Below are 23,601 nucleotides of genomic sequence, written 5' to 3'. Positions count from 1 at the left end.
AGTGCCTCCCAGATTGTAAATGTGTACCCCAGTTAGATCTTCAGCCAGTAAAACAAAACCTCTTTACTTGTAGGCTTACTTGGATGCTTTTAAGATATAGTTATTTCCAAATATCTGCCATTTAAAAAATTGTATGTTTTCAGGTAATGTAAAGGCTATTATTAAATGTAGATTTAATGCTAAAAACTGCCTGAAGAGCCAACACCTTAAATCCAACTCACCTGAAATGAATTCTAGAGGCTTAAGAAACAGTAAATGGCTTTTCATGGTACTCACACAGTAAAAAAACAAAAAACAAAAACCAAAAAAACCCCAAAAAACAAAACAAAACAAAACACCAATCTGAATTCTCCTACAATATAACTCTGTAAATCTTTTCATTGTGAAAAATAATGCTATTATGAATATGAACTTTAATGTACAAATATCTGAACCACAGCATGAAATTTCTCACAGAGCAGTGGGTCTTTCTCACACAGACGTGTTTAAGTTAAGTAAGGAGTAACTTTCCTCCAACAAGGTATATACCAAAATCGCAAAAATACTGCTTTAACTAACCTTTCTAGACTTTCTTTCTTTTTAGATTTCTTGCTCCGCCTCACCATCCGGCTCTTATAGCTGTTTCTCCTGGCTGGTCCCGTTTTGATTGATGTGTTTTCAAACGGAGTAGTAGTGATTGACACCTTATTTCCACTCTATAAAAAAAAAAAATGGGACAGGATTAAAGGGATATTCTGGGAGGAAACAAGATTTGGAACTGGGCTAGGAGATTCAAAGACAAATAAAGATACTTAAAGACATATGTACAAAAGCCTTCCATTTCTAAGTAACCTTTTAATAAAGCAGGAACATCCTAATAGAACACAAAGGGTAGACAGCAAAACGACAGGTTTCTTTAAGAGGCTCTGGACTCCACAGATGTGAGTTCAAATCCAAGTCCTGTGACTGCAGGAGATTGCTTCTCCTCTCTGGGCCTCAAACACCTGCCCTGTCTACCAGCGGAATCAGACCTACCTCACAGAGGCTCATGTGAGGACTCCACGGGATGGAGTTAAGAAAGGCTTTAGCACCAAGTGTGACATGTGGAAAGTGCTCCATAAATAAGTTACCTTCATCCATAGGTATGGAGTATAAATGTGCCCAGGGGCTGTCTGTTCTTGGTTGATTTATTTTACTTTTTTCTCCTTTTTGTGTTTTTCCTTTGACCTAGAAATCATAGACTAGGAAAACTGAAAGAGACTTTTATTTTTAAGTATTTTAAAAGATTTCTTTCCTGTCACCCTAAAACTTGTCAGCTTGCAGAACTGGAAAGTTGATGCCAGTGAGTATAAAACAGCTTCTCTTTAACCAGGTCATACATGGGGAGGTAACTCCTGGCAGATTACTGGGTATTTCACTCACTGCTGGAACAGGACTTGCTGGGAAGGCCCTGAGGTTAGAGAAGACAGTGGAGTCAGAAGCCTGGCTGAGGGGTGCCGAGGGCAGATGGTAAGACTGATTCCCTTCACTCCCACATCAATGACCTCTTCTTGAATTTCTTAATAACTGGGGGAGAAACATATCCTTTCAAAGCCACAGTGGCCCTGATTACCTCGAAAAGACAAGAATTATAAGGAGAAAGCTCTTTTTAAAGGTCTAAGCCTGGGAAACACCTAGCAGTTTAGCTCTAAGTGATAGGAGAGTTGAGTATGGTGGGGGTCAGGGGACTCAACCAAGGAGGACTGACTGCTTTCATGTTAACATCTACTCTGCTGCTTCAATTTGGGAAATAATACATGATATTATAAGAAGTAATTGTAGAGCATAAGTGAAAATAAAAATCATGGAGAAACCTATCACTCAGCTAACACTGATAATATTTCAGCATATTTCTTGATCTCTTTTCGGGTACGTATAAATTATGCACGTATACAGACATACTTCAGAAATGATTTTAATCTTAGTTAATCTAATATTTAGCTTTATGTTGTTTTTCCATCTCACATTATACAACTTGGAAAACGTTCCCTGCATCATTGAATGTTCATTGAGAACATAATTTTTATTGGCTGTATAAATAATATTCCATGAGATGGGTGAATCAAAACTTATTTCCATACTTTTCTACTTTTCAATTCTTTTAAGGGTTGTCATAAATAGCCCCATCTATAAATCACTTGTTTTAATCTCTGTCATTTTCCTTAGATTACATAATTAGAGTCAATGTAGCAAATCAAAGAGTCTTTCCAAACTTTTTAAAGACTCTTGGTACAAACTAATACACTATTTTCCAGAAAGTTTATGTCAATAGGTATATTTATGGGCAGCACATATATACCTTTTTTTTTTCCCCCCAGATTTATTTGAGAGATAGTCAGACACTTAACTGAGTGAACCACCCAAGTACGCCCATAAATACAATTCTTACCACAGGTTTGTCAAAACTGAGTATTAACATTAAACAAATTCCCAATTTTATACAAATAAGCTGAATCAAGTTTTCATCTTCCTTCTTTGATGGTGTCTCATTTATTTTGGTCATTTCTATCTCTTCAGGAGATAATCTGTCCAGGTCTTATATCCATTTTAGCATGAGCAAGCCTTAGTATTTTGACTGATTTGTAGAGTTCTTTGTACATTTAAGACATGTATTCCCATACCTAATGTCCTAATTGTAAAAAACAAAAACATATATATACATACATGAATATTATGTATATATACATATATAATATGTAAAAATGTGTGTGTGTGTGTGTATATATATATATATATATATATATATAAGGGAAATAGGATTTGAACTGAAACGAAAGGAAAAAAATATTATTCTGAAAGACTAAACTATATGTTCTGCATGCAAATGCCAAAACTTTAAGAATAACCCTTTATCTGATGGTAAAGACTGACAGTCTATTTCTTGTTTCCATAGAATGTTCAGCTTCTACGTATGAAAGGCCTACCAATGCAGGTTGTTTAGAACAGGATCTTCCCTTCACAATTGCGGGAGGTCCTGTGAAAATAGGAGTCTGTTCTGCATGCCTTAGGTGAATGAAAAGAGCAACCAGGATGGCTGGAGTTCATCTTTCACTGCCACTCTTTCAACCCTTTTCCATATTCACACACAGACAGGACAGAGAGCCTTCGTGACCACTGAGGCTCTCTTAGTATGTGAGTCACTGAACCTGAGTCCAGTTCTACCCTTCCTAACATAATTCGCCATCACCTTTCCTATCTTTATCTACAAGCAGTTAACAATGCCATGCAGCCTTTTTCAAGTGCGTCTTGGGCATTAAAGTGTTTTTCACATATATTCTCTTGCTTTATTTTCACCACCACACCAGGAAGGATGTTTTATTTTTTTACAAATAATGTAAATATTTTTCAATAAATATTTGTACATATTTAATAGATACAAATTATATACATTATACATATCCTATATTTAAATTATATATATTTAATATATTATATACAACATATATTTGTATATAATAATGTAAATATTTTACAATATTTTACCATTGCACCTGGTGAGGTGGGAAAGAATTGTTATCCTTGTATGAAAGATGGGGAAAATAGATTCAGGGACACTGGGGTTTCTTCTTCCCAAGGTCACAGAGCCTAGTGGAAGAGCTCTGGCTCTCTGACCCTTATCACCTGTGCCACTCGTCATGGGCATGGCACGCCCTGGTCCTTCACCTCTCTTGCTCCCCACAGAGCATGGCTTATACTTAATGGGTGGTGGTGAGGGAACCAGGTACTGGATTAACATAGAGAATGATCAACACATCAGACTGCCAAAAAGAAAATGAAGAGATAGAAAATAAGCATAAACATTTTAAGAGATAAACATAAGTGATAAGCCTACTCATCAGAAAATAGTTATGACCACGTTTTTTAAATCAGAGCACATCAGGATTTAATGCTATACTGAGCTCTCTACAAATGTTCCCTTCCCCTATAAAAGCCAGCTCTGGTTTTCTCTTCCTTGTTTCTATATATGACTTGTTCCAGGGGACCGTTTGCTTGACTGACGTAAATACACTGAGAGAATTTCCCTAAGGAGGAATTACAGACACAGAAGATACAGACTCCAAATATTTCACCAGGAGCATTAATGATAACGAAAATGGTAAACGAATAGAAAAACGACATTTTCCGCCAACAGGGTTAGGAATCGTAAAGCCTGCCACCTGGTGGATGCATTGGCCACATGGAGGGCTGTCTGAGCCGAGTGCAATTTGTCTTACTGGGTCAGTTCCTCCTCAATACTTTCTTCCAAAGAACAAGTGAATTCTTCTAAGAGAAATTCTGTGGTACTTGTTTAAAAAACAACAAAAAATGGGGCCAGCAGACTGTTAAATGTTCAATTTGTTGACTTTTCCTATTAACTATTTGTGTAATTGTGCACGGTGGGAGGGAAATTGCTTTAAGCTGGCTGAACTCAATACAACAGCAGGCTAACCGCACTGCTCCTCTCAGCCTGGCTCCACGTGAGCTTATCGGTTGGCCTTGGATAGCTTCCTGAGGTAGACTATTTTTATATTCCTTTCTCTGCATCACACACAAGGGGACTGTTGCGCGTTCTGTAGATCAATGTCTTTGCTCTGCTTCACATCCTCTACAATCCAGCTCCAACCAACCTGCATGCCCCAATCTGTATACAAACCCGGGCTCTTGCCACGCCCGTTTACTCACGTACCTCAAGCACGTTGAGTTTTCTTGCCCTTCTGTCTGCACACACTCCCTCTGCTCTACTGAGACCATAATGCACTCCCTTCCCACACACTAACGCTCCACCCATAACCTCCAACTCTTCCTCCCTGTCTACCCTAGTTTAAGCTGTCTGTCCTTTGGACTTTGGGCCATATTTACAGTCTGTGTCTTTGACTGCAGACCGATATTGGACTGTCTTTCCACATGAACACTGTACTGCATTACTGGCAATCAGAGAACCTCGGGTCTAGGGCACTCTGGTTGGACTAACGCCACGCACGTGCTTTGACACCACACAGCAGGGCGCAAACCCTCTTCTACTCCCTCTTAGCAGGTAACCTCGGACTGCTCAGCCAACATTCTCCTGCTTTGATTCCTTCATCTGTGAAGTGGGCGCACACTGTTATTTACAGCACCTACCTCCCAGGGTGTAAGGATTGTGGGAGTTTGTCTGTTACCTGTTATTCTCAGAGTCCTCTGCTCTAAGACCCTTCAGGACCTAACACAATGCTCTGTACATTTTCTGGGCTCAGTGAATAGGTAGGGAGGGTAATAATGACACTATCTTATGGTCTTCATTTTAGTATCTAAAAGTTCCCCAGAGTTCATAGAAAAGAAATTTCTGAAGCAGGGGCTGATGAAGTTTTAGGGCTTCTCGTATGCACTGGGCATTTAAACTAATGCTATCCTGAAAAAGCAACCTGGTTGAATTGGGAGTTTCCTGATTAGGCAGGTAAAGCCAGACACATTGTTATGTGCCTCAACAGGGACGTCACCATGACAGCAGCGGGTTGAAGAAAGATTTTATTGCTTTGGCGAAGTTCTCGGAGAAGGCTAACCTGAAAGCCGAAAGAAGGTGATTAACTCCTGGTGGCAGGAGAGCGTGGGAGGCAAAGGTGAAGAAGCACACTTTACGGGAGTCAGAGAGGCAGTGGGGCGCTGACCTGGAGAGTCACAGGATTCTGTAATTCCATGGATCCGCCATGTGAAATGACTGCGGACCTAAGTCCCTGCTCCCCCAGCGGGTTTCCCTGCAAGTTGTGAGGGGCAATGAGACCAAAGGTAAAGACCTTAAATGGAAAATGCTTCTGGCGTTCACATTCCAAAAGCTAAGTAAGTACTCTAGGAGCATTTCTAAACAGACACATGGCAGCCCCCACCTTTGCCTAAGGGTGCCACGACATTTCACGAAGCAGCCTGCAAGTATAAACCGTCAAGGAAGCAGCATCCAAGGGAGCGAAACAGAGCTGTTACCCTGGTGCTCCGCGAGCGACGGCATGAGGGCGCCCAGTGTGGGTATCCCTCACTTCACGAGTTGTCCAAGAACCGCTGCTTAAATTTGGAAGAAAGCTGCATGATTACACAGTTCACTGGGAAGATAATTAAATCCCTTGTATCCTTTTTGTTTCATTACACTGGTTGCTCCTCTCCAGTGCTTCCTTTATGAACCAGAGGCAGGATCCTCCGGTTGGCTCTGTGACAGAGACGCCAGGGCTCTCCAACGCGCTGCGGCTGTGTGTACGCAATTTCAGAGCCACACTGACTAGATCCAGGAACGAAGGTGCTCCATGACCAGGGGAGGACACACTGTTACAAATGGGACTGGATTCTGCCAAGAGGCTTTGCCAGAGACCTTCAGGAGAAATATATATTCAAATTCCACAGAAGCAGGTTTTAAAAATCCTGAATCATATCAAATATAAAACAAATTATGAAAATCATCAAATGTCTCAGCCAAGGAAACAAATGCATATTTTCTAAAGATATATATATATATATATATATACACACACATTTATATATATGTATATATGTATATACATATTTGTTTATTATTTCTTGTGATTTTATGAGCAGATACATGAAATGACAAAGAGATACGCTGTGGCTGGAGCCATGCGGCATATAACAATGCTGTTGTAAGGAAGGCAGGAAGCCAAACTATGTTACCATTTCAAATCCCTTTGACCTTCTTTTAAATGCTAATGCCAAGATCTGAAAAAGCTCTAGCAGGATGAATAACAACTAACAGAACCTCACCTGTAAAACACAGACTTACAATCTAAAACAAAAGGTGAGCTCCTAGAGAAGAGCAACTGAGCATTTTAGAGATAGATAAACAACACCTGTCTCTGCCTGCCTGCTTCTTCGGTGGAGAGGTTTCTATATTGGATATGTACACAGTGGGTGGGGGGACCCAAAACAACTTCCCTGGGCTCTTCCTCACAAAGGGGCAATCTGTGAGCCAGCAATGGAGGCAGCCTTGGACCACAGGAGCAGGGACTGTGACAGAAGCTGCTGGTCAGACTCATGAGTCTGTATATCCCTTCTAGAATTTTGCCCTGTAGAGCCCGAAGTCATTTCAGGTGACTTCCACAGCCAAAGGACCTCCAAGTCAGCATCACTGCTGTGCCTCCCATTTCTTGGACACTTATTAGGAGTGAGTTGTTGCACACCGGGTGGACAAAGAATATTATCAAGGATAGATGGGGAAGGAAACGAAAAAACTCAGGTCTTACCCGCCATGTCTTCTGTTCTGTTCGGCAGGCACACTGAAAAGCGGAGCCTAACTCGAGCCATTTAATGTTGAATGGTGAACTGAACGGCACGTACACCAAAGACATGAGTCAAGACATAACAGGAGCAACGTGTGGTACTTGGCGCCTCCCATGGTAACTTTTGGACAGCAGGAAAAGGAGAACCCCATTGTTCACCTCAACCCCACAGTTACTGGGTACCCATCTATATCCAGGTATGAGGTGCATGCTGGGATTACATGGACAGCTTTAAGAGTTAAGATCTGCCCTGCAGGGCTCTGTCGGATTTGCTACGTGTTCAGCACGACCTTCAGCGGATTTCCAACACTGCCTATGGCCCTGCAGCGTTCTCTCAATATTGAGTCCCATCCCTCCAGTGATCAATACATGCATTTGTGAGAAAGCTGGCTAGTGTTAGGTAACAATCTGTAGGAATTTATGAGGGCAACGTCAGGCCCCAACCATTCAGACTTCAGTTTTGAGCCCAAGACCCAAATTTCATTAATAATGTGAATTAATCAATGGCAATAACTTTCTTAAAATCTGCTACTTTACAATGGACATTGGGATATGCCTGCTATTAACTACTCTTAAAAACCTAGGCCAGACTCTTAATTTTTTGAAGAATATATTCTTATTAGCTGTGGGAATGACAGGAAAGGAAAAAAGTCATTAAACTGCCCTAAGTTTTGGGAGGCTTAGCACACCCACTTCTCTGTAGTGCCTTCTAGAGTTCTAATTTTCTTTCATGTTTCAAATCAATGAAATTTCTCTGTGATGTCTCTCTACTCACGGAATATTCTCTGAGAAAGTATGACAGCCCTCCCTCTGACTAATTAAGTTAAACTTTACGTGCTTCCATACATCTCCTGCATCTCCCATACTTCCCAAGGGCAAGGACTATAACAATTCCTGTGTTATCAACATCTACCATCTACATCCGGCACTGGACTCAGAGCACGTATTCTGAAAATGGTCTAAATGCACATTATTTAAATAGCATATACAAATTAATGCTCTCTCAATACCCTGTAGGTTATTTGAAGCTATGGTTCACACCACCTCTCTGTGTAGAAGTCCCTTACAGACCCCTTGGTGCTCAAAAAGCAAGAGGTCATCCATAAACCTGTGGGTGTGTAAAATAATCCTCCAATTAGAGACTGTATTTCGGATCACAGACTTCTTTTTCTGAACAGATTTTACAGGCAAACACAAACTTCATCTTTGTTTTTACAAGACCCATATTTGGAGCTCTAACTTTATATTCTACAGTCAGCAGGTGACACAGCAAGTAACTCAACAGAAATGAGAGGATCAGTGTAGATTTTCTCCCTCCGCTCATGTCCATGCTTCTTGTGATCTTAACTCTATAAGCTTTATTCAGCTTACAGCAGAAAATGATTTATGTTCAAATTCATTTGTATGAGGTGGGGGAAGGCCTAATGATTGCTACCACCCCCTCCTCCATTACTACCTATTTCTGTCATTTATGGTATATGTGCTTATTTTCACAATTCTTTTTTTTTTTTTTTTTAAGATTTATTTATTTATTTGAGAGTGAATAATCGTGCACATGGTGGGGGGAGGGGGAGACAGAGAGGGAGAGAGAGAATCTCAAGCAGACTCCCTGATGAGCACAGAGCCAGATGTGGGGCTCGATCTCATGACCCTGAGATCACAATCTGAGCTGAAACCAAATGTGCGATACTTAACTCACTGAGCCACCCAGAGGTCCCTGTATTCACAATTCTATCTTTCAAAGGAAATTCAACTATAAGAATGAACCTTCATATCTGACCTCACAGTTTAATACCACTTCATCTTCCATTGTACTAGAATAAAACTTAATGATCCTGAAGAAAATTACCCTTAGGATAGGTGATTTCCAAACATTTTACTATGTGAGGTTCATAAAATGGGGGAAAAAAAACAACAACCAAAAAACAAACAAACAAAAAACTTTTGTTATCTGTGATTTAGAATAAGAAGTTCAATTAGGAAGTGACTGGGCAGATATAGGAACATGGTTTTCATGATATAAATAACCAGAGAATTCATATTCTCTTCTCCTTTATATTAAACCTTAGACTATTAAATAGCTTTCTCAGTGATAAGACTGAGTATGTACCACAGAGAAGAACTATAGAACTTAAGGAGAGAATTCTTGGTACCAGTTCTTTCTGATGACCTGCTTTCCCTGTATGGCATGGACATAAAAAGATAATACCTTTAGCAAGAGCTCTATAACTTCCGTGTGGACAAGTCCATGCACCGGTTCTCCATTGATGTGTGTGATCAGATCCCCAGCCTTCAGTCCTGCCTGGCATGCTGGACTTCCTTCTTCTACATTCTAAAGTCCAAGAACAGAGTACACATTCATAAGCCAACAAATGGCAACCCTAACATCTGCTGTTTCTTCTGGGAGAATATTCTGAATTTATCAGCAAATGATCCTAAGCGGAAATCAAGAAGGCATGGTTATTATTCCTTTTCTGTCATCATCCTAAAATAGGACCATTCCTTACAAAATTTCAGGTGAGTGGAGAAGGTAGTTTTGTTTTAAAATAAAAGAAGATCAGAAAAAAGATTACAAAAATAAAACCAAACCAAACCAAACCAAAAAGCCCCAAAAAAGGAACGTGGCAAGAGGACAATCTTTGACAATTTCCACCAGCTTGTTATGCAGAGTGGACAAACAGGAAAGCTTGACAGAATTATGAGAAATTACTAGTTTTTTGTTAAATTCAATGCCCACTCCCCATAAAGGGAAAGGGCATGAACAGGTCTTCAATGTCAGCTTAATGGAAAAACAACTCATAGATCAGCCTCCCAACTTATTCATTTTCCAGGATGGGTGGGAGTGGAAATGAACGAGGATGAGAGGCTGGTGGTCTTACCCAAACAATATGGTGCACCGTGTAGATGTCACTGTCTCCCACATACACCCGGATGGCTCGGATGGTAAAACCATAGTTCTTCCCAGAACTGTGGATCACAACAGGCTGATGTGGACTGGCGGACGCTGCTGATGAATCTCGGCTGGGAGAGGAGTCTCGTGAAGAAGAAGGGTCCGAGGACAGGGAATGGGGGGACATTGGACTCCCCAGTGGAGAAACAGCAAACATATCTGCAACACAGAAGCCAGGCATCAAAGCCAATCCTGATCACACAGATGTCTGTGCAGTCAGCCCACAACGCATCAGCCCTCCCATGACTAGGAGCTTGGCTGCAAGACCAACTCATTCATGTCTCATCAAGAAATAATATAAAAATACTTATTTAACTAGCATGGCTTTCTGAACAGAGGCTATTAAGAGAACTTCAAAAGTGTCTATTTTAACTAATTTTTCAATGAATTCTCTGAAGTTATAATTTCTTATTTCCTTACACTAATTAAAACACACCCAAAACCTAGCTCCTACCTGGCTGTGATAGTTCTAGTTAGCATGTTTTATTTTAATTACAGAAACAAATCACAGATGCACAAATTTCAAGTATGCCTTTACACAGAGAATACTGTGTGGCCCAGAGTAAGAGATCCTCGGGCTTCAAATCTTGCCCTCAACAACTTGAACACGGTTCTTCTCAAACATGCACGGTTAGGAAAGCCATTTATCAACACCCCAGTTGCTTTCTATAGTATTACTGAGCTAGTACTCATGAAGCGATTTTGATCAAGCAACAGGGCAATGTTAATTTCTCAACGAATCACTCCTCATTCCTCTGACTACAACTGATTGTCTTCATATGTTACCTACAATTCTGACAATGATTCTGAGAGGATAATGCAGGTGAAATAGAGAAATTTTAACAAACACTTTGTTCACCTTCCACAATAGCAATTCTACTCTGTTCTTCTTGTTTAAGAAGCAAACACACTTCTAATTTAATTGTTGCCATTGCGTTCCATCTTATGAATCTGTGTGAATCTAAACAGATCTTAACTGGTCACAGGAAACTGGGTGTGTGTTTGACAAGAAGAACAATCCAGAGAAGACACTGAGGTTGCAAGGGTGAGCCCCATGGGAGCCAGCCGACTGAGCCCCAGGGCTGCTGAGCCTCACCAGGTGCACTGAGTCCCCTGTGGACACAGAGAGCTCAGACTATCCACACTATCATTTCTTCCCGTTCTTAGGTCTGGCCAAAGTCGAACAAAGCTAAGTGTCTCACTACCATGCTCCTTCATTTTGTGACTGCACGTGGCATCTTGGTTCTCTTTTGTTGGCTACCTTTTCTCTAAAGGTCAAAAGACCAGGTGAGGAGACACACACCGGTGGGCAGTGAACTTTGAACCATGCAAGCAGGCACAGGACAGAGTGGACACACACATACATTGAACCTGCTGGAAAGCCAAGTCCCTGACCCCTTCCCTCCCAAGCGGAACAGCTGCTCTACTTGACTAAGATTTGGACCTTCTCAGCACCTTTCGAAAGCGAACTTACCTTCCCCACCACAGCTGCTCGGGGGCCACTGCCTTTGGGTTATGAGCAGTCATTCAAACAAACTAGGTGTTTGTTTTATGGTACTACAGGGGATGTCTCCCAGCAAAGATATACTAGAGGGAGCAGTACCTCCACGGAAGCAGTTGTTTCTGTCAAATGTCTTTCTGCACAAGCAGGAAAATTTTGAAACAGGAAATTTTGAAAATATCAATGATTCCTTTTAGACATGGTCTGTATTCTTCCCAATGCAAGCTGTCTGCAACAGAATTCAGTTACTACTTGCACTCCCTTGCCGCCATTGGAACTACCGGTAAGTCACCAACCCTAGGGTGTGTATTTCATCTTTTCCAGTGGAATTGCTGTGGACTTGGTGATTTGTGGAGGCAAAACCCAGTTATGGAAAAATATTGCAATTCCACAAAACCATAATTAAGCAGTTTTCCAATACATGGAAGAAAATGATTTGACTGCCAGTAGGAGGAAGCATAGCTCAACAGACAGCGTTGGGAAAAAGTAGAACTTCAGTGCTGTCTGTGACTCTCTGCATCCCTGGAAATGAAAAACTTACATCCTCCATGTCTATTTCCTCATTAATTAGATGAGGAAAAACTATACTTAGCTTTCCAACACAGATGCTATAAGCAGCTCAGTAAAGTATATAAATGATGCCCCATCTCAAGAAGAAAAACTATTCAGAGGAGGTAAATTTACTACTGAACTTGGGGAGAGGGGAGCAGAACAGGAAAGAAAACAAATATAAGAAGGAAGGCATTGTGGGAAGGAAGCCTGCCTCATCTCCCGATGCAGAAAGAAGCCAGAAGAAATCAGCGACACATGCTGTCTGGGAGGCCTGGAGTGCCTGCAGGGAGAAGCTCCTGGAACAGCAGGGTCAACCAGCTACCACTCGCTATCGCCTCTAGCCATCTTGCATCCCCATCAGCATTCCGAACCTGGGGAAGGAGGGTCACATGCGCACATCACACAATTTCATGCGAGTAGATGTCTCTCTACCTCCTGGGATCATGAGGGACAGAGCACTGGCAGAAAGGGACTTTGTGACTTTCCCCGAGATTTTCTTTTTTTCTGTGCTTTCTAATCGCTGCCGGGCCATGTGCGAAGCGGGTTCACTGGATGGCTTTGCGGAATTATCTGTACTGTCCACACACTCGCTTCGTCCATTTATCTGATCCAAGTGCTCTGAAAAACTGCCAACTGCACAAAGAAGAAGGGATAAACACGTTCAGGGAAATCTGGGACCAGAGAGGTAGGGAAAGGGGAAGAGAGAGGGAAGGAAGAACAAACTGGGAAACGTCCTCCCCTGTGGCTCACGGGCCTTATGGTGTCAGGCAAACATTACAGTCATGACCAGTTGGAGAAAGGGGACGTGGAAGAGAGGGAGAGGAAAGTGGCGTCCATTCAGGTGTCACTCTACCTGTCCACGAGTCTGCTTCTTCTCAGCCCCGTGACTCCCCTTGCCTAGAAGACTCATTCCTTTCTAGAATGTCTATCTTACAACCCTTGTAGTGACAACTCCTCCCCCTCATTCCCAACCCACAGAAGGCCATGCTATAAACCAGCACCACCTTATCAACACCATGACCGTCCGCTGTCTAATATGGTTATCCGGTGATATTAGTGATCAACCTTAGCAATGTCTTAATAATGTGGACAACGCTGCTTTGTGGTAAGTGGACATCACCTCATGTCTTCGTGTAGACTTATGCCTGTGTCACCTCATACCATCTTCCCAGGACACCTATACTAGGCTCACACTTTAACTGATAGAAGAGTGTCGGAGGTGTCACCTTGGACTTCTCATGCCATATGCCCCCTTATACTCTCCACTCTTTGCAAACCTCACAGGATGACAAAGCCTATTACCCACTATGTTACTCAGTGGCTCTCTACATCCTCCTGACTTTTCCTCCAGGCAGTGTGTCATTGGCTCTGTCCTGAAGTTATGGGACCCGTGGTAAGATCCTTTCTCCTCTAAGGTTGCTGTGCCTTTATTTTTGTTTATTAACCCTTAAGAGACATTGGAGGTATTCTTTTTGTCTCCTTGTTTTTAGTTAAAAAATTAGGACTCCCCTCAGGAGGGGATCCCAAGGGAATATAACCATGTAGGAGGCGATAAAAATGGAAAATCACTGATGTCTGTCTGGGCAATGGCACACAAAGAGTCAAAGTTTCTGGGCAGAAGTCACATGTGGAGTTCCCGCAGAGAAAAGGTGAACAGCCTCCCCTTTTGGTTCTTCCTACTCTTGCTTTTGCAGACTACCAGTTTTCTTTCTTTTCTAAAAATCACTGATAGTTTATCTTTGTCTATCCAGAAAAAGCAAAGCTGATATCATTTTGACTTCTAAATGCTGTGTTACAAGGCCTTCTCCACCCTGTGCTTTAAAAACCATCAAGACAATCATCACCTTAAGGTTTGCAATCCATGCAGAGAATCTGATACAAACGACCATTACAAATGACCCTTTGAGGGCGCCTGGGTGGCTCAGTGGGTTAAGCCTCTGCCTTCGGCTCGGGTCATGATCTCAGGGTCCTGGGATCGAGTCCCACGTCCGGCTCTCTGCTTGGTGGGGAGTCTGCTTCTCCCTCTCTCTGCCTGCCTCTCTGCCTACTTGTGATCTCTCTCTCTCTATTTCAAATAAATAAATAAAATCTTAAAAAAAAAAAAAAACAACAAAAACAAAACAAAACAAAACACAAATGACCCTTTGAAAGCCCAGTCGACAGGTTTTAAAGGACACAACACTCTTGCCGGGGAAAAGGTTAGGCTGGATAAGACTTAGCTCACATTGCTGTTCTGCTGTTGACCGTACCACTCAATGGCATAGCTCGAGTTTGGCCTTTGTGCACAGAAGTGGCACCTGCCCTAGAGGTGGAGTCCTGGCTAAGGGAAGCTGGGATCTGGCAGAGTGCTGTGGGTGCAGGAAAGGATTCAGACATCCATGTGACATCCATGTGACCTACAGAGGAGGATAATCCTAAGGGATGTATCAGCAGCCCTCCTATTCCCATCTGCTCAACACAATCTCACTCAAGTCCATCTACTCTGCGCTCTCTAAATAAAGGAATCAACAGCTCAAGGACTTGATGAATACCGTGTCACGAACCAAACACCTCATCTCAAAATCCGTAAGCTTCCTTTCGGGTAAGTCACACACTCTTCTCCTTGCTAATCAGGGGCGGGTGGGATCCCTGACAAATGCAAAATGAAAAGCTGAATCTCTTCACAGTGAATAATACACCCAGGACCTCAGGACTTTTACTTCTCACCCATTCAAAAGCAACTTAAGTCACAAAGGAAAACAAAGAGGTGTAAAGCTCTACTTCCCTTAAAGGTCTGCACGTGAATGTACTGTTTTCTATCATCCCTCCCTCCTGCATCCACCACCTCATTTCATAGCCCTAGGTTTAAGCGTGCATTTCTGCTCTGCCAGTGGTGGATAATGTCACCTTAATGTTCTGTAAATGTCAAGGGTTCCTTCTTTTTGATGGTGGAGCAATATAAAAATCAACAAATTTAATTTTACTACAGTCACGGTTTTCAGATTTCCTAATTACCCTTGGCCGTGAGCAGACCAGCTCATCTCTCTATTCTGTACAGCCCCCAAGGTCTTTGATTATTTTTAGTGTGTGTATGGGGGAGACAGAAAGGTGGTTTGAATCAATTAATCAAAATGCACAGCAGGACCTAGCAGCTTTTTTTTTTTTTTTAAATTATGAAAGTAATCAATCAACTGCTTAGACTCCCTTTCCCTCCGACACTGCTGATGGGGACCAGGGCACGGAGACTAAGTGATCTACTGTATTAAGAAAAAAATTTAAATGGAGCTAAGTATACTCTCTTTAGAGCATGATCATAAACTAGGAAACAGAGACCTTAGTAACCAGAAATATAAAATACTGAGATAATTCCATTTGGCTTGACCACATACACAAACAAAAAAGAATTAAGAATCCTGGACCACTAGGTTGTGCCTACACTACTTCTACGTCGCTATTCCCTTGGCTTTATAAAAAAGTAAAGATAAGGGGAATTATACTACATGGCAACAGAACTGAGGGGAAGAGGGAGAAAGAAAAAAAAACAAACAAACCCACATTATTTTTCCCTATGATAAACCAGAAGCACATGAAAAGCTCCACAGAAGCAAACTTTTCAGCTTGGCTGAAATAAACCTAAGCTGTAAGATGTGTTTTCTTGAAATGATTTTAAAAAGAGTTATGCTGGGAATATTCAGTTAGATTTTAAAAAAGTTCATAAAAATTCTTGGAATCATTCACGGTTATCAATACAGCATATTGAATATAGCTTAATGAAAATTATCATAGCAACCCTAAGCCATATCCACGTTTCATTTTAAAAAAAAAAGCATAAATGTACCCTTCTCTGTGGAAGGATATGCTGTGCAAACAGTTGTTGTAAACCAAGTAATATTTTAAGTGCTCTTGGCTGGTCTGAGGGAAATGCAAGTTTGATCACCTAATGACACAGTAAGCCTTTTAAAATCCTTTGAAGATACTGTCTCTGCTGTCAGGAATGTTACGTTACACAAAAGTGACACTGTAAAGTACTCTCCAAGAAAAGCCCAATTCCCCTGGACTGCCTCACCAACAGTGACCCGTGTCTATGGAGTTTTGGTAGGACTGGAATGGTAACCTGTGCCTACAGCGGGACCCTTTCATATGTGCATGAAACACCAATTTGAATTGTGTTGGTATTTCTCACTCTCTCCTCCCCGTCTTTGTCCCAGATGTATGGAGATCACCTGGGAATCTCACAGAATAAGCATCTTGCTGTGCTAAGTCTAGTGTGGATATATGGAACTTATCTGGCACAACATGGCCCCATAACCAAAACCAACTCTTTCCAAGAAACCACCACCCACTGCAACACCGGAAGGAAAGCTGCCTTTATAGTGTACCTTCTGGGTGACTGAAGCCATGTTTGAGAGTGATTTTGAACATGTCGCTGTCTGATACAGTTCCCAACTCCCAATTCTGACTTACACACCACTGTGCGAGACCCGCTTTTGCATCAACAATAGAAAACACAACACGGTCCTAGGGTGTTCTGACTGCCACCTGAGAACCCCATCGAAGCCCAGCTGTGAAAGCAAAGGCTGGCTCTTGGGCCAAACTGAAGTGAGGAGGGTTCACTCTCTGGCCATGTGGCCGGGACGGGTGACCTCAGTTCATAAGAGCTGATGCCCGAGTCCTAGACGTGGGGCCGAGGAGGGAGCAGAGTGGCACAGAACAGCCATCGTCACCGCCTAGGGAGGCCGCCTGGGATTCCAACCCTGGCCCTGACCCTCCAGCTGATGGATACTGGGTGGACGGCAGGCAGCATGCCCAGGTGCTTACCCGACAGTGTGGAGCTGCTGATGGTACTGGCTGGCGTGGTGACCTCGGGCTCCTCCTGAGTGCACTCTGCAGGAGGAAGGGATGGCTTTTCTGGCTCCTCGGACAGGTATCTGGGGCAGGAAGCAGCTTCATCTTTCTCTGCCTCTGTTGAAATAGCCAGTTTGGGAAGTGGGCCAGAACTGAGTTTATGTCTGTTGCTTTCAGTATCTGAAGAGTTGGATGTGGATAACTGTTGCCTTAATTAAAAACAAAACAGAGGCATGTATGCATACACACTAGGAAACTGTGTTCGAGGAGACTCTGGGAAGAAAGGAGGTAAAAATGGAACGGAGGGCAGGCTAACCAACACGTGTCTAGTGCAGTGGTTCTTACAGCGCGATCCCCGGATTGGCCGCAACAGCATCCCCTGGACCTTAGGCCAAAGGCACGTTCCCAGCCTCCATCCCTGATTTAGGGGAGCAGATACGCTGGGATGGGCCCCGCCATCTGTGTTCTCACAGGGTTACCAGGAGATTCCGATGCCCGCTCAGCCTGAAGAACCACTGTACTAGCAGTGACCGCTTACGACCCTTCTTAACAGGCGTTTCACGTACATTTCAGAATATTCCGAGCTCCAGCTGAACGTCTCTGTGGACGGCAATACAGTGCTTTTGGTCTTGTCTCCGGGGTCCTCCTTCTCTTCTCCGGAATTCTGGGTTATTCGGTCTATGCTGCTGAAGACCTGTGAGGCCAAGCGCTGGGGTTTATTACGACATTCTTGAAAGAGCTTGTCAGAAAAACCCCAAACTTGGGGAGAAAATCTGAGAGTACAACTCAAGTTTCAGCTGGAACTGTGTATTCAGAAGGTACTTTCCGATGCTATTTACATGAGTCCTGAGATGAATGGGCCGTGGATCTATTTTTTTTTTCTCCTTGGAGTGGGGAGTTATGAAGTCATCACGCTCTCTCCCTATCTCATTATGGACTTTGCATCTGCAAACCCAGTCCACAGATGCTTTGGGGTTTCTAAGCCCTGGAATCAAAGCACATCTTAGATGACTTTTTAACCATGAAGTCTATCAGAAAAAGAAAATCACAGAGAAGAAGATTTAACAACCACCAGTCAGGAGCGAGAAGGAGAGAAATGAATTGGAATTGAGTGTGAAGAGAAGAATAAATTACCTGGTTCAAGATGTGTGTGAGGGGAAGGCAATGCACATTTGGTTCTGAGTCAGAGGGGTTTGTCTGGATTATAGATCACATGCACACACAGGCAGCTTCCTAAGATAGGACCGGTGTTTCTGAAGGGGAGCAGAGTTTAGGGAGACCTGAGATCTCTGCTGTCCCACAGGAAAGATGGAAAGAAAAATCGGGAGCGGAAAGCCAAGGGCAGGAAGCACTCCCCACAGAGCAACACAGCCCCTTGCTGCTCTCATGGGAATGGCCCTTAGATGGCATATCATGTACTGTGGTGAGGCCCAGGGTGACTAACGCACAGGAGACAGTGGGAAGGGAACAGAGTCTAGGGCCTAGCTTGGATGGGCCAGAGCACAGGCACGAAGGAAAGCCTGTCCTCAGGATAAGCAAAGCTTCAGTTCTGGCTCTGGGCAGGCTGGCCAGCAGACCCTGCAAGGAGACCCCTACCTCTCCATGGCCTTCCTTTAAACAGTGAAGGCAGTGCCAGCCCATTTGCAGATATGCTCTATCTAGTAGTCATGTACAAAAATGCACACTTCATAAGCCCTACATGGTACAGAAGATCTGAACAATCAACACGCAAAACGCCATGGCAACAGGGATTACATAGTTACTGAAAAGCACAAAAGGGAGAAGGGGGCCCTCCAGATGCCCTTCCATTTTCCTAGGGCCCTGTCTGGTCTCAGGACTGTCCGATTTCTTTGTGAGTGGTAAGAATTTTTTCACGTTACCACTCTCAGTAAGAAGCATCCTTGTCGGACATTGATTTTATTACCTTCTCCCGTTTCCAAAACTCTAGCTTGGCTTTATCTGGCTTCTGTCATGTAACTTACATTTTCTATTACTGACTACAAGACTTTCCCATTTCACAGCAACTATCCCCAAGGGTCCTAGCTGATGTCAAGGACTCTGACTGCTCCCTTGTGTTGTATTCTTGTGATAGTAAGAGGGGGCAGTGTACACAAGGACTCTAGCTCAACGTTCTTCATTGAAGCATCAGAGAGGTGGAAGATTCCTCTCCTGACTGGCACTGAACTAGACTCGGTCCTGTAGGGTGAGGTCTGCATATATATGGCTATGGTGTTCTCTGAAGATAGTACTCCAAGTCCAAATCTGGGCCTCCAAAAAAAACCCCATACCCATGTATGGAGAGCGTGACGAGCTGGCAGGAACTCTGGATTATCAGGATGGTGGGATCAGTCACTCTTCCGAAACTCCAAGGAATTTTAAGTAGAGGAGACCCCAAGTCCAAAAACACTGTAGGTAGTTTTTATGATCTTGTCCAGCTGTTTAGGGATGCCCACTATAGGGTCTGAGGGAGATTCTCTGGGGAGACCCTGCATGTTTATGCCACATTTCACTTACTTTTGAAAACCTGTGTGAACAGGAGGAAAACTGCCTTATTTCCACATTAAAGTCTTCATCATTCGTGTCATCTTCTTCCTCTGTCTCCATGTGATGATACTTCTCTGACCGAGCTGCAGGGAAAGGTGTGGGCACAGTTCCAATTACTCAGCATTTCAGCTTTTACTTTAGATACAGTAATTAGGAGCTCCTATATCAAAGCAGCCTTATGTGTAAGAACTCACAGGTTCAAGACTGGAGGGTTCTACCCTAAGTGGAGATAATTTTCTACCAAAGTAAAGGTCAAACAATGTTTTATGTCAGACAATTCACGTACTATCAAAATAACTTGTGTCATCCTCGGATTCCAGCTGGGGAATAAATTCTGCCTTCTGTCTCAGCAAACTGTTCCAGTCTAAAGAGCGGAAGAATCGATGCTGTTTGACTTCGTAAGCACCACCTTGGGGCGGGGAGGGGGGACAGGACAGAGGGGGAGATGTTAAACTACCCTCCAGCAAAGCTTTTAAGAACAACACCCACCCCACCCCCCAATTTAGCAACAGAAAAAAATCAAAGAATCATGGAAATCTTACTTTGTCATTCTATAACCAACACGCCCCATAAAAGAATCTCTTCCCCATAATTGATCAGCAGAGGATTTGATTTTGCTAACAGCAGTTGTTACAGCACACGTTTCTTGGTTAATTTTTCCATGACTTCCTCCATTTTTCAAAGGTTAATGATGCGGCCACATAAAACCACATTACGTCGAACCTGGGGATGCGGACGCACGTTGGCCCACAGCAGACTTGCTCAGTACAAAACCAGAGAAATTCTAACAAGGCGCAAAATGTGTTCACAGCAATATTTCCTCTGGAGGCGAGGTTAATAAAGATGAATTTTTCCTAAAAAGTATATAATGGTTTCCATTCAATTTTACTGGCTCGCTTGTTAATATAGGTAGGACTTTGACGCTGTGGGTTACAGGTTTTTAGGTAAGAAACTGGCAAACCTGTTTGACAGATTTATAAAGGATGGGATGAAAAGCGGGCACAATTCTTAAGTTTAGGCTTTTTTTTCCCCCCAAGTCAGCATGACTACGCAATTCAGTAAAATGTTTCTAATTCAGGTTTATTTTATTATTTTTAAAAGTATCTCTCTTAAAAAAGTATTTTATTTCTTTATTTGAGAGAGAGAGACAGGGAAGGGGACGAGAGATCATAAGCCACGGAGGGAGGCAGAAGGAGAAGCAGGCTCCCCGCTGAGCAGGGAGACCAATGTGGGACTTGATCCCAGGATTCTGGGATCATGACTTGAGCCAAAGGCAGATGCTTAATCAACTGAGCCACCCAGGCATCCCTCAGCTCATAAAAGAGGATTTGGAAGGGGAAGCCCCACCAAATATCATACCCTACGCCATCAAAGAGAAGAAGGCCCACAGTCATAGCGTGAGCATCCGGCCTCTGGCTTGCCCGTCCCCTCAACCTCCCGCCCGCCCACACTGTTGAGGAGGGAGAGAAGGAAGACTCTATCCTGAAAAAACACCAGGAAGAGAGATTTCACACAAGACTAACAGAGGTTCTAATCGCCTCCCTGCCAGGAGACACCCTGTAGGGGTGACTTCAAGCCTCTTTCATGCCCTTGTCACTATGTTTCCCACCCTGTCCTCTGTGCAATATGAAAAAAGAGGAAAAATGCAAAGCGAAGGAGAAATGGCCCTGGGTATTGGGGTGGGGGAGCTGTCTCTGTGGTTCAGAGATGGGGTCGTGTCCCCATCAGACTGCTGTAGCACAGGGCCCCAAACCCAACCAGGACCAATTGGTGTATGGAGAACAATGGAGAGAAAAAAAGCAAAGTGGGAAAATCACCCCAAGAAATGAAGAAGAGATTTTTTGTTACTAAGCATTCCCCATGTTTCCAACACAACACCGAAGTCTGACCTCAACCACAGCGGCAGTAGCGCGAGCAACTCCGGTGGGAGGGCTGACTTGGACAAGGACTGCACTCCACGCTAGAGGCATCTAGTTTCCTTTCATTAAATCACTGAAAGCAACCCCGCAAAGTAGGCATTGTGTCAACTCCATGTGTGGATGGGGAAACAACATGTAAGGGAGAAAGCATACTGGACCACGAGTGCCTATTAAGTAAAGCGTGGAGAGGCTGAGCTGAAGTCTGTTTAAAAAACAGCCAGGCCCGTCCTCAGGGTCATGATGCCAACACGCCCACACAAAGCTGCCAGACACACACTCTTCCAGCGTTCTTATCTCAGAGAAGCTGAAAGATCTTCAACATCTATCCAGCTCTCTCACTGTGCCTATGACACTAAGGTCCACAGGGTCAAGCCCTCCCGAGCGGCGTACCACATACCGCGCTGCAAGGACTCTCACTTCCACTCCTGCTCATGGGGACACAACGATGACAGAGGATACCCTCAGGTCACTCAGCTTTACTCAGAGAAGCACAGTTCTCTAGATCTAAGGGCTCACAGGGCACTTCCGGACCATAGCAGGAGGACTGGGGTTCACATTCCTCCACCCGGCACTCTTTGGAACCCAAGTTGGGGAGGACATTTACTTCATCTCTGTGGATGACGACAAGGGGTCCTCCCCATAGGGTCACGGCCCACATTTCTCACCCTTTGGCCTTTGTGCCACACCCCTTACCCTCCCACCCCTGCCCCAAGAAGAGGTTCCTTGACCATGGAGTCCTGTTTCTCACGCACTTTTGCCGAGATGGGGAACAAAAGAATTAAAAGGACACACTGGGGAGAAATGACCTCTGGTCTAAGCTGCTGGGGCAATGCAGATGATGGCATTATGAGCCTGAAAAAAATGATCGAGCCCTAGAACTCATGCAGGGGACAGTGCTCACTGTAAAAATTCACCATGCAGGGAAGGACAGGGAACAGTTATGTCTGGAGCTCCTGTGATGCACTACGTTAATGTGCCTGGTCACTTCATGACCGTGTTCGCCTTCAGTCCTCGCAATCATCCTGCGATGGGTATGGTAACATGCCCACTTTCCTAGATTAGGAAACTGCGACCTAGATCATGAAGAAACTACTCTAGACCTCTCAGCTGGTACACGGTAGGGAGCCAGTCACCTTATTGGACCTATAAAGTCCAATAAAACAGGCTGCTGCTCAATAGCTCACAAGTTCAAAAGTCTAGTTCAAGTAGGACAAGTTTCCAAATTCTAAGTCATGCTTCACACTAATGTTCTCCCTTGCGTTGTTCTCTCCTTTCATGGAAGTTTCTTAAACATCCATTATGTTCTTCACACTCCTTTTCTTAGCCTCTCTAGTCTCTCGGGCAAATGTGAATTCACACATTTTCACGGTGCATTATTTTGCCCGCTAAATATGCATTAAATCCAAAATGCTGTCATTGGAAGCAGCATGGCAGGCCTGCGGGATTCTCAGCCTCGTTCTCCAGGCCCTACTGGGATCTGTCACATTGGACCTGACTGTTTGGCAAGTACTTCCTGAAATGCTAAGAGCTTCGGCAGGGTCTTTTAAATGTCTCTTTTGAGCTTCTGCTAGGAGATTCGCATCTCTAATTGTCAAGCCCTGAAAAGAACACAAGCAGCAGTCAGGGAGAAAATGCACAGAGAGATAACTCACAGCATATAATATAGAAAGATGGGCATGCTGACCAGCATCATAGCCCTGTTTTGTTGAAGTCAAGATTCCCGGTCTTCTCAGAGGAGGTAAACAGACAGAAGACTTAGTGGGAAAACTCTCCAAACTGACCCAAGAACACTGAAGAGAAGCAGGCTCTTGGGAAGGCATGTGTCAATTCTATTGTTATCTTTGGTCATATCTCAGGACAATGCTTCTCTAGGACAGCTGAGTAGGACATGGACATTGATACTTGTGTTGTTGCAGGACAAGCTGGAAATGCTACTGGTTCTCTTATTTGGCTCAAGCGAATAAAAAATCACTCCTCAAAACTCTGCCCCAGTCAAAGCTTGACACGGACTCTTTGACTGCTACTCCTCTCTCTGGGGCCAGAAAGCAAATGTGACTG

The 23,601-nt window shown here is 43.5% G+C and overlaps 1 protein-coding gene across 13 annotated transcripts in view; it reads right to left on the bottom strand.

Annotated features, from left to right (window-relative positions):
• Window positions 1-23,601, bottom strand: part of MAST4 (microtubule associated serine/threonine kinase family member 4) — a 551,227-nt gene that overhangs the window by 8,557 nt on the left and 519,069 nt on the right. For 9 of the 13 annotated variants that reach the window (XM_059175136.1, XM_059175137.1, XM_059175138.1 and 6 more), the window contains 8 exons: window positions 19,911-20,033; window positions 19,595-19,707; window positions 17,647-17,774; window positions 17,054-17,289; window positions 12,689-12,889; window positions 10,133-10,362; window positions 9,463-9,585; window positions 559-695 (listed from right to left, as the gene is read on the bottom strand). In XM_059175136.1, coding sequence (XP_059031119.1) covers window positions 559-695; window positions 9,463-9,585; window positions 10,133-10,362; window positions 12,689-12,889; window positions 17,054-17,289; window positions 17,647-17,774; window positions 19,595-19,707; window positions 19,911-20,033 — 1,291 coding nt within the window. Of the gene's footprint in view, window positions 1-558; window positions 696-9,462; window positions 9,586-10,132; window positions 10,363-12,688; window positions 12,890-17,053; window positions 17,290-17,646; window positions 17,775-19,594; window positions 19,708-19,910; window positions 20,034-23,601 lie in introns of those variants that run through there. The other 4 variants (XM_059175141.1, XM_059175142.1, XM_059175148.1 and 1 more) reach the window with 2 other exon arrangements.

The sequence above is a fragment of the Mustela lutreola genome, chromosome 5, assembly GCF_030435805.1.
Source record: "Mustela lutreola isolate mMusLut2 chromosome 5, mMusLut2.pri, whole genome shotgun sequence".
NCBI lineage: Eukaryota > Metazoa > Chordata > Mammalia > Carnivora > Mustelidae > Mustela > Mustela lutreola.
Note: the sequence above shows the minus strand (reverse complement) of the source record. Positions and strands in the feature narration are given on the sequence as shown.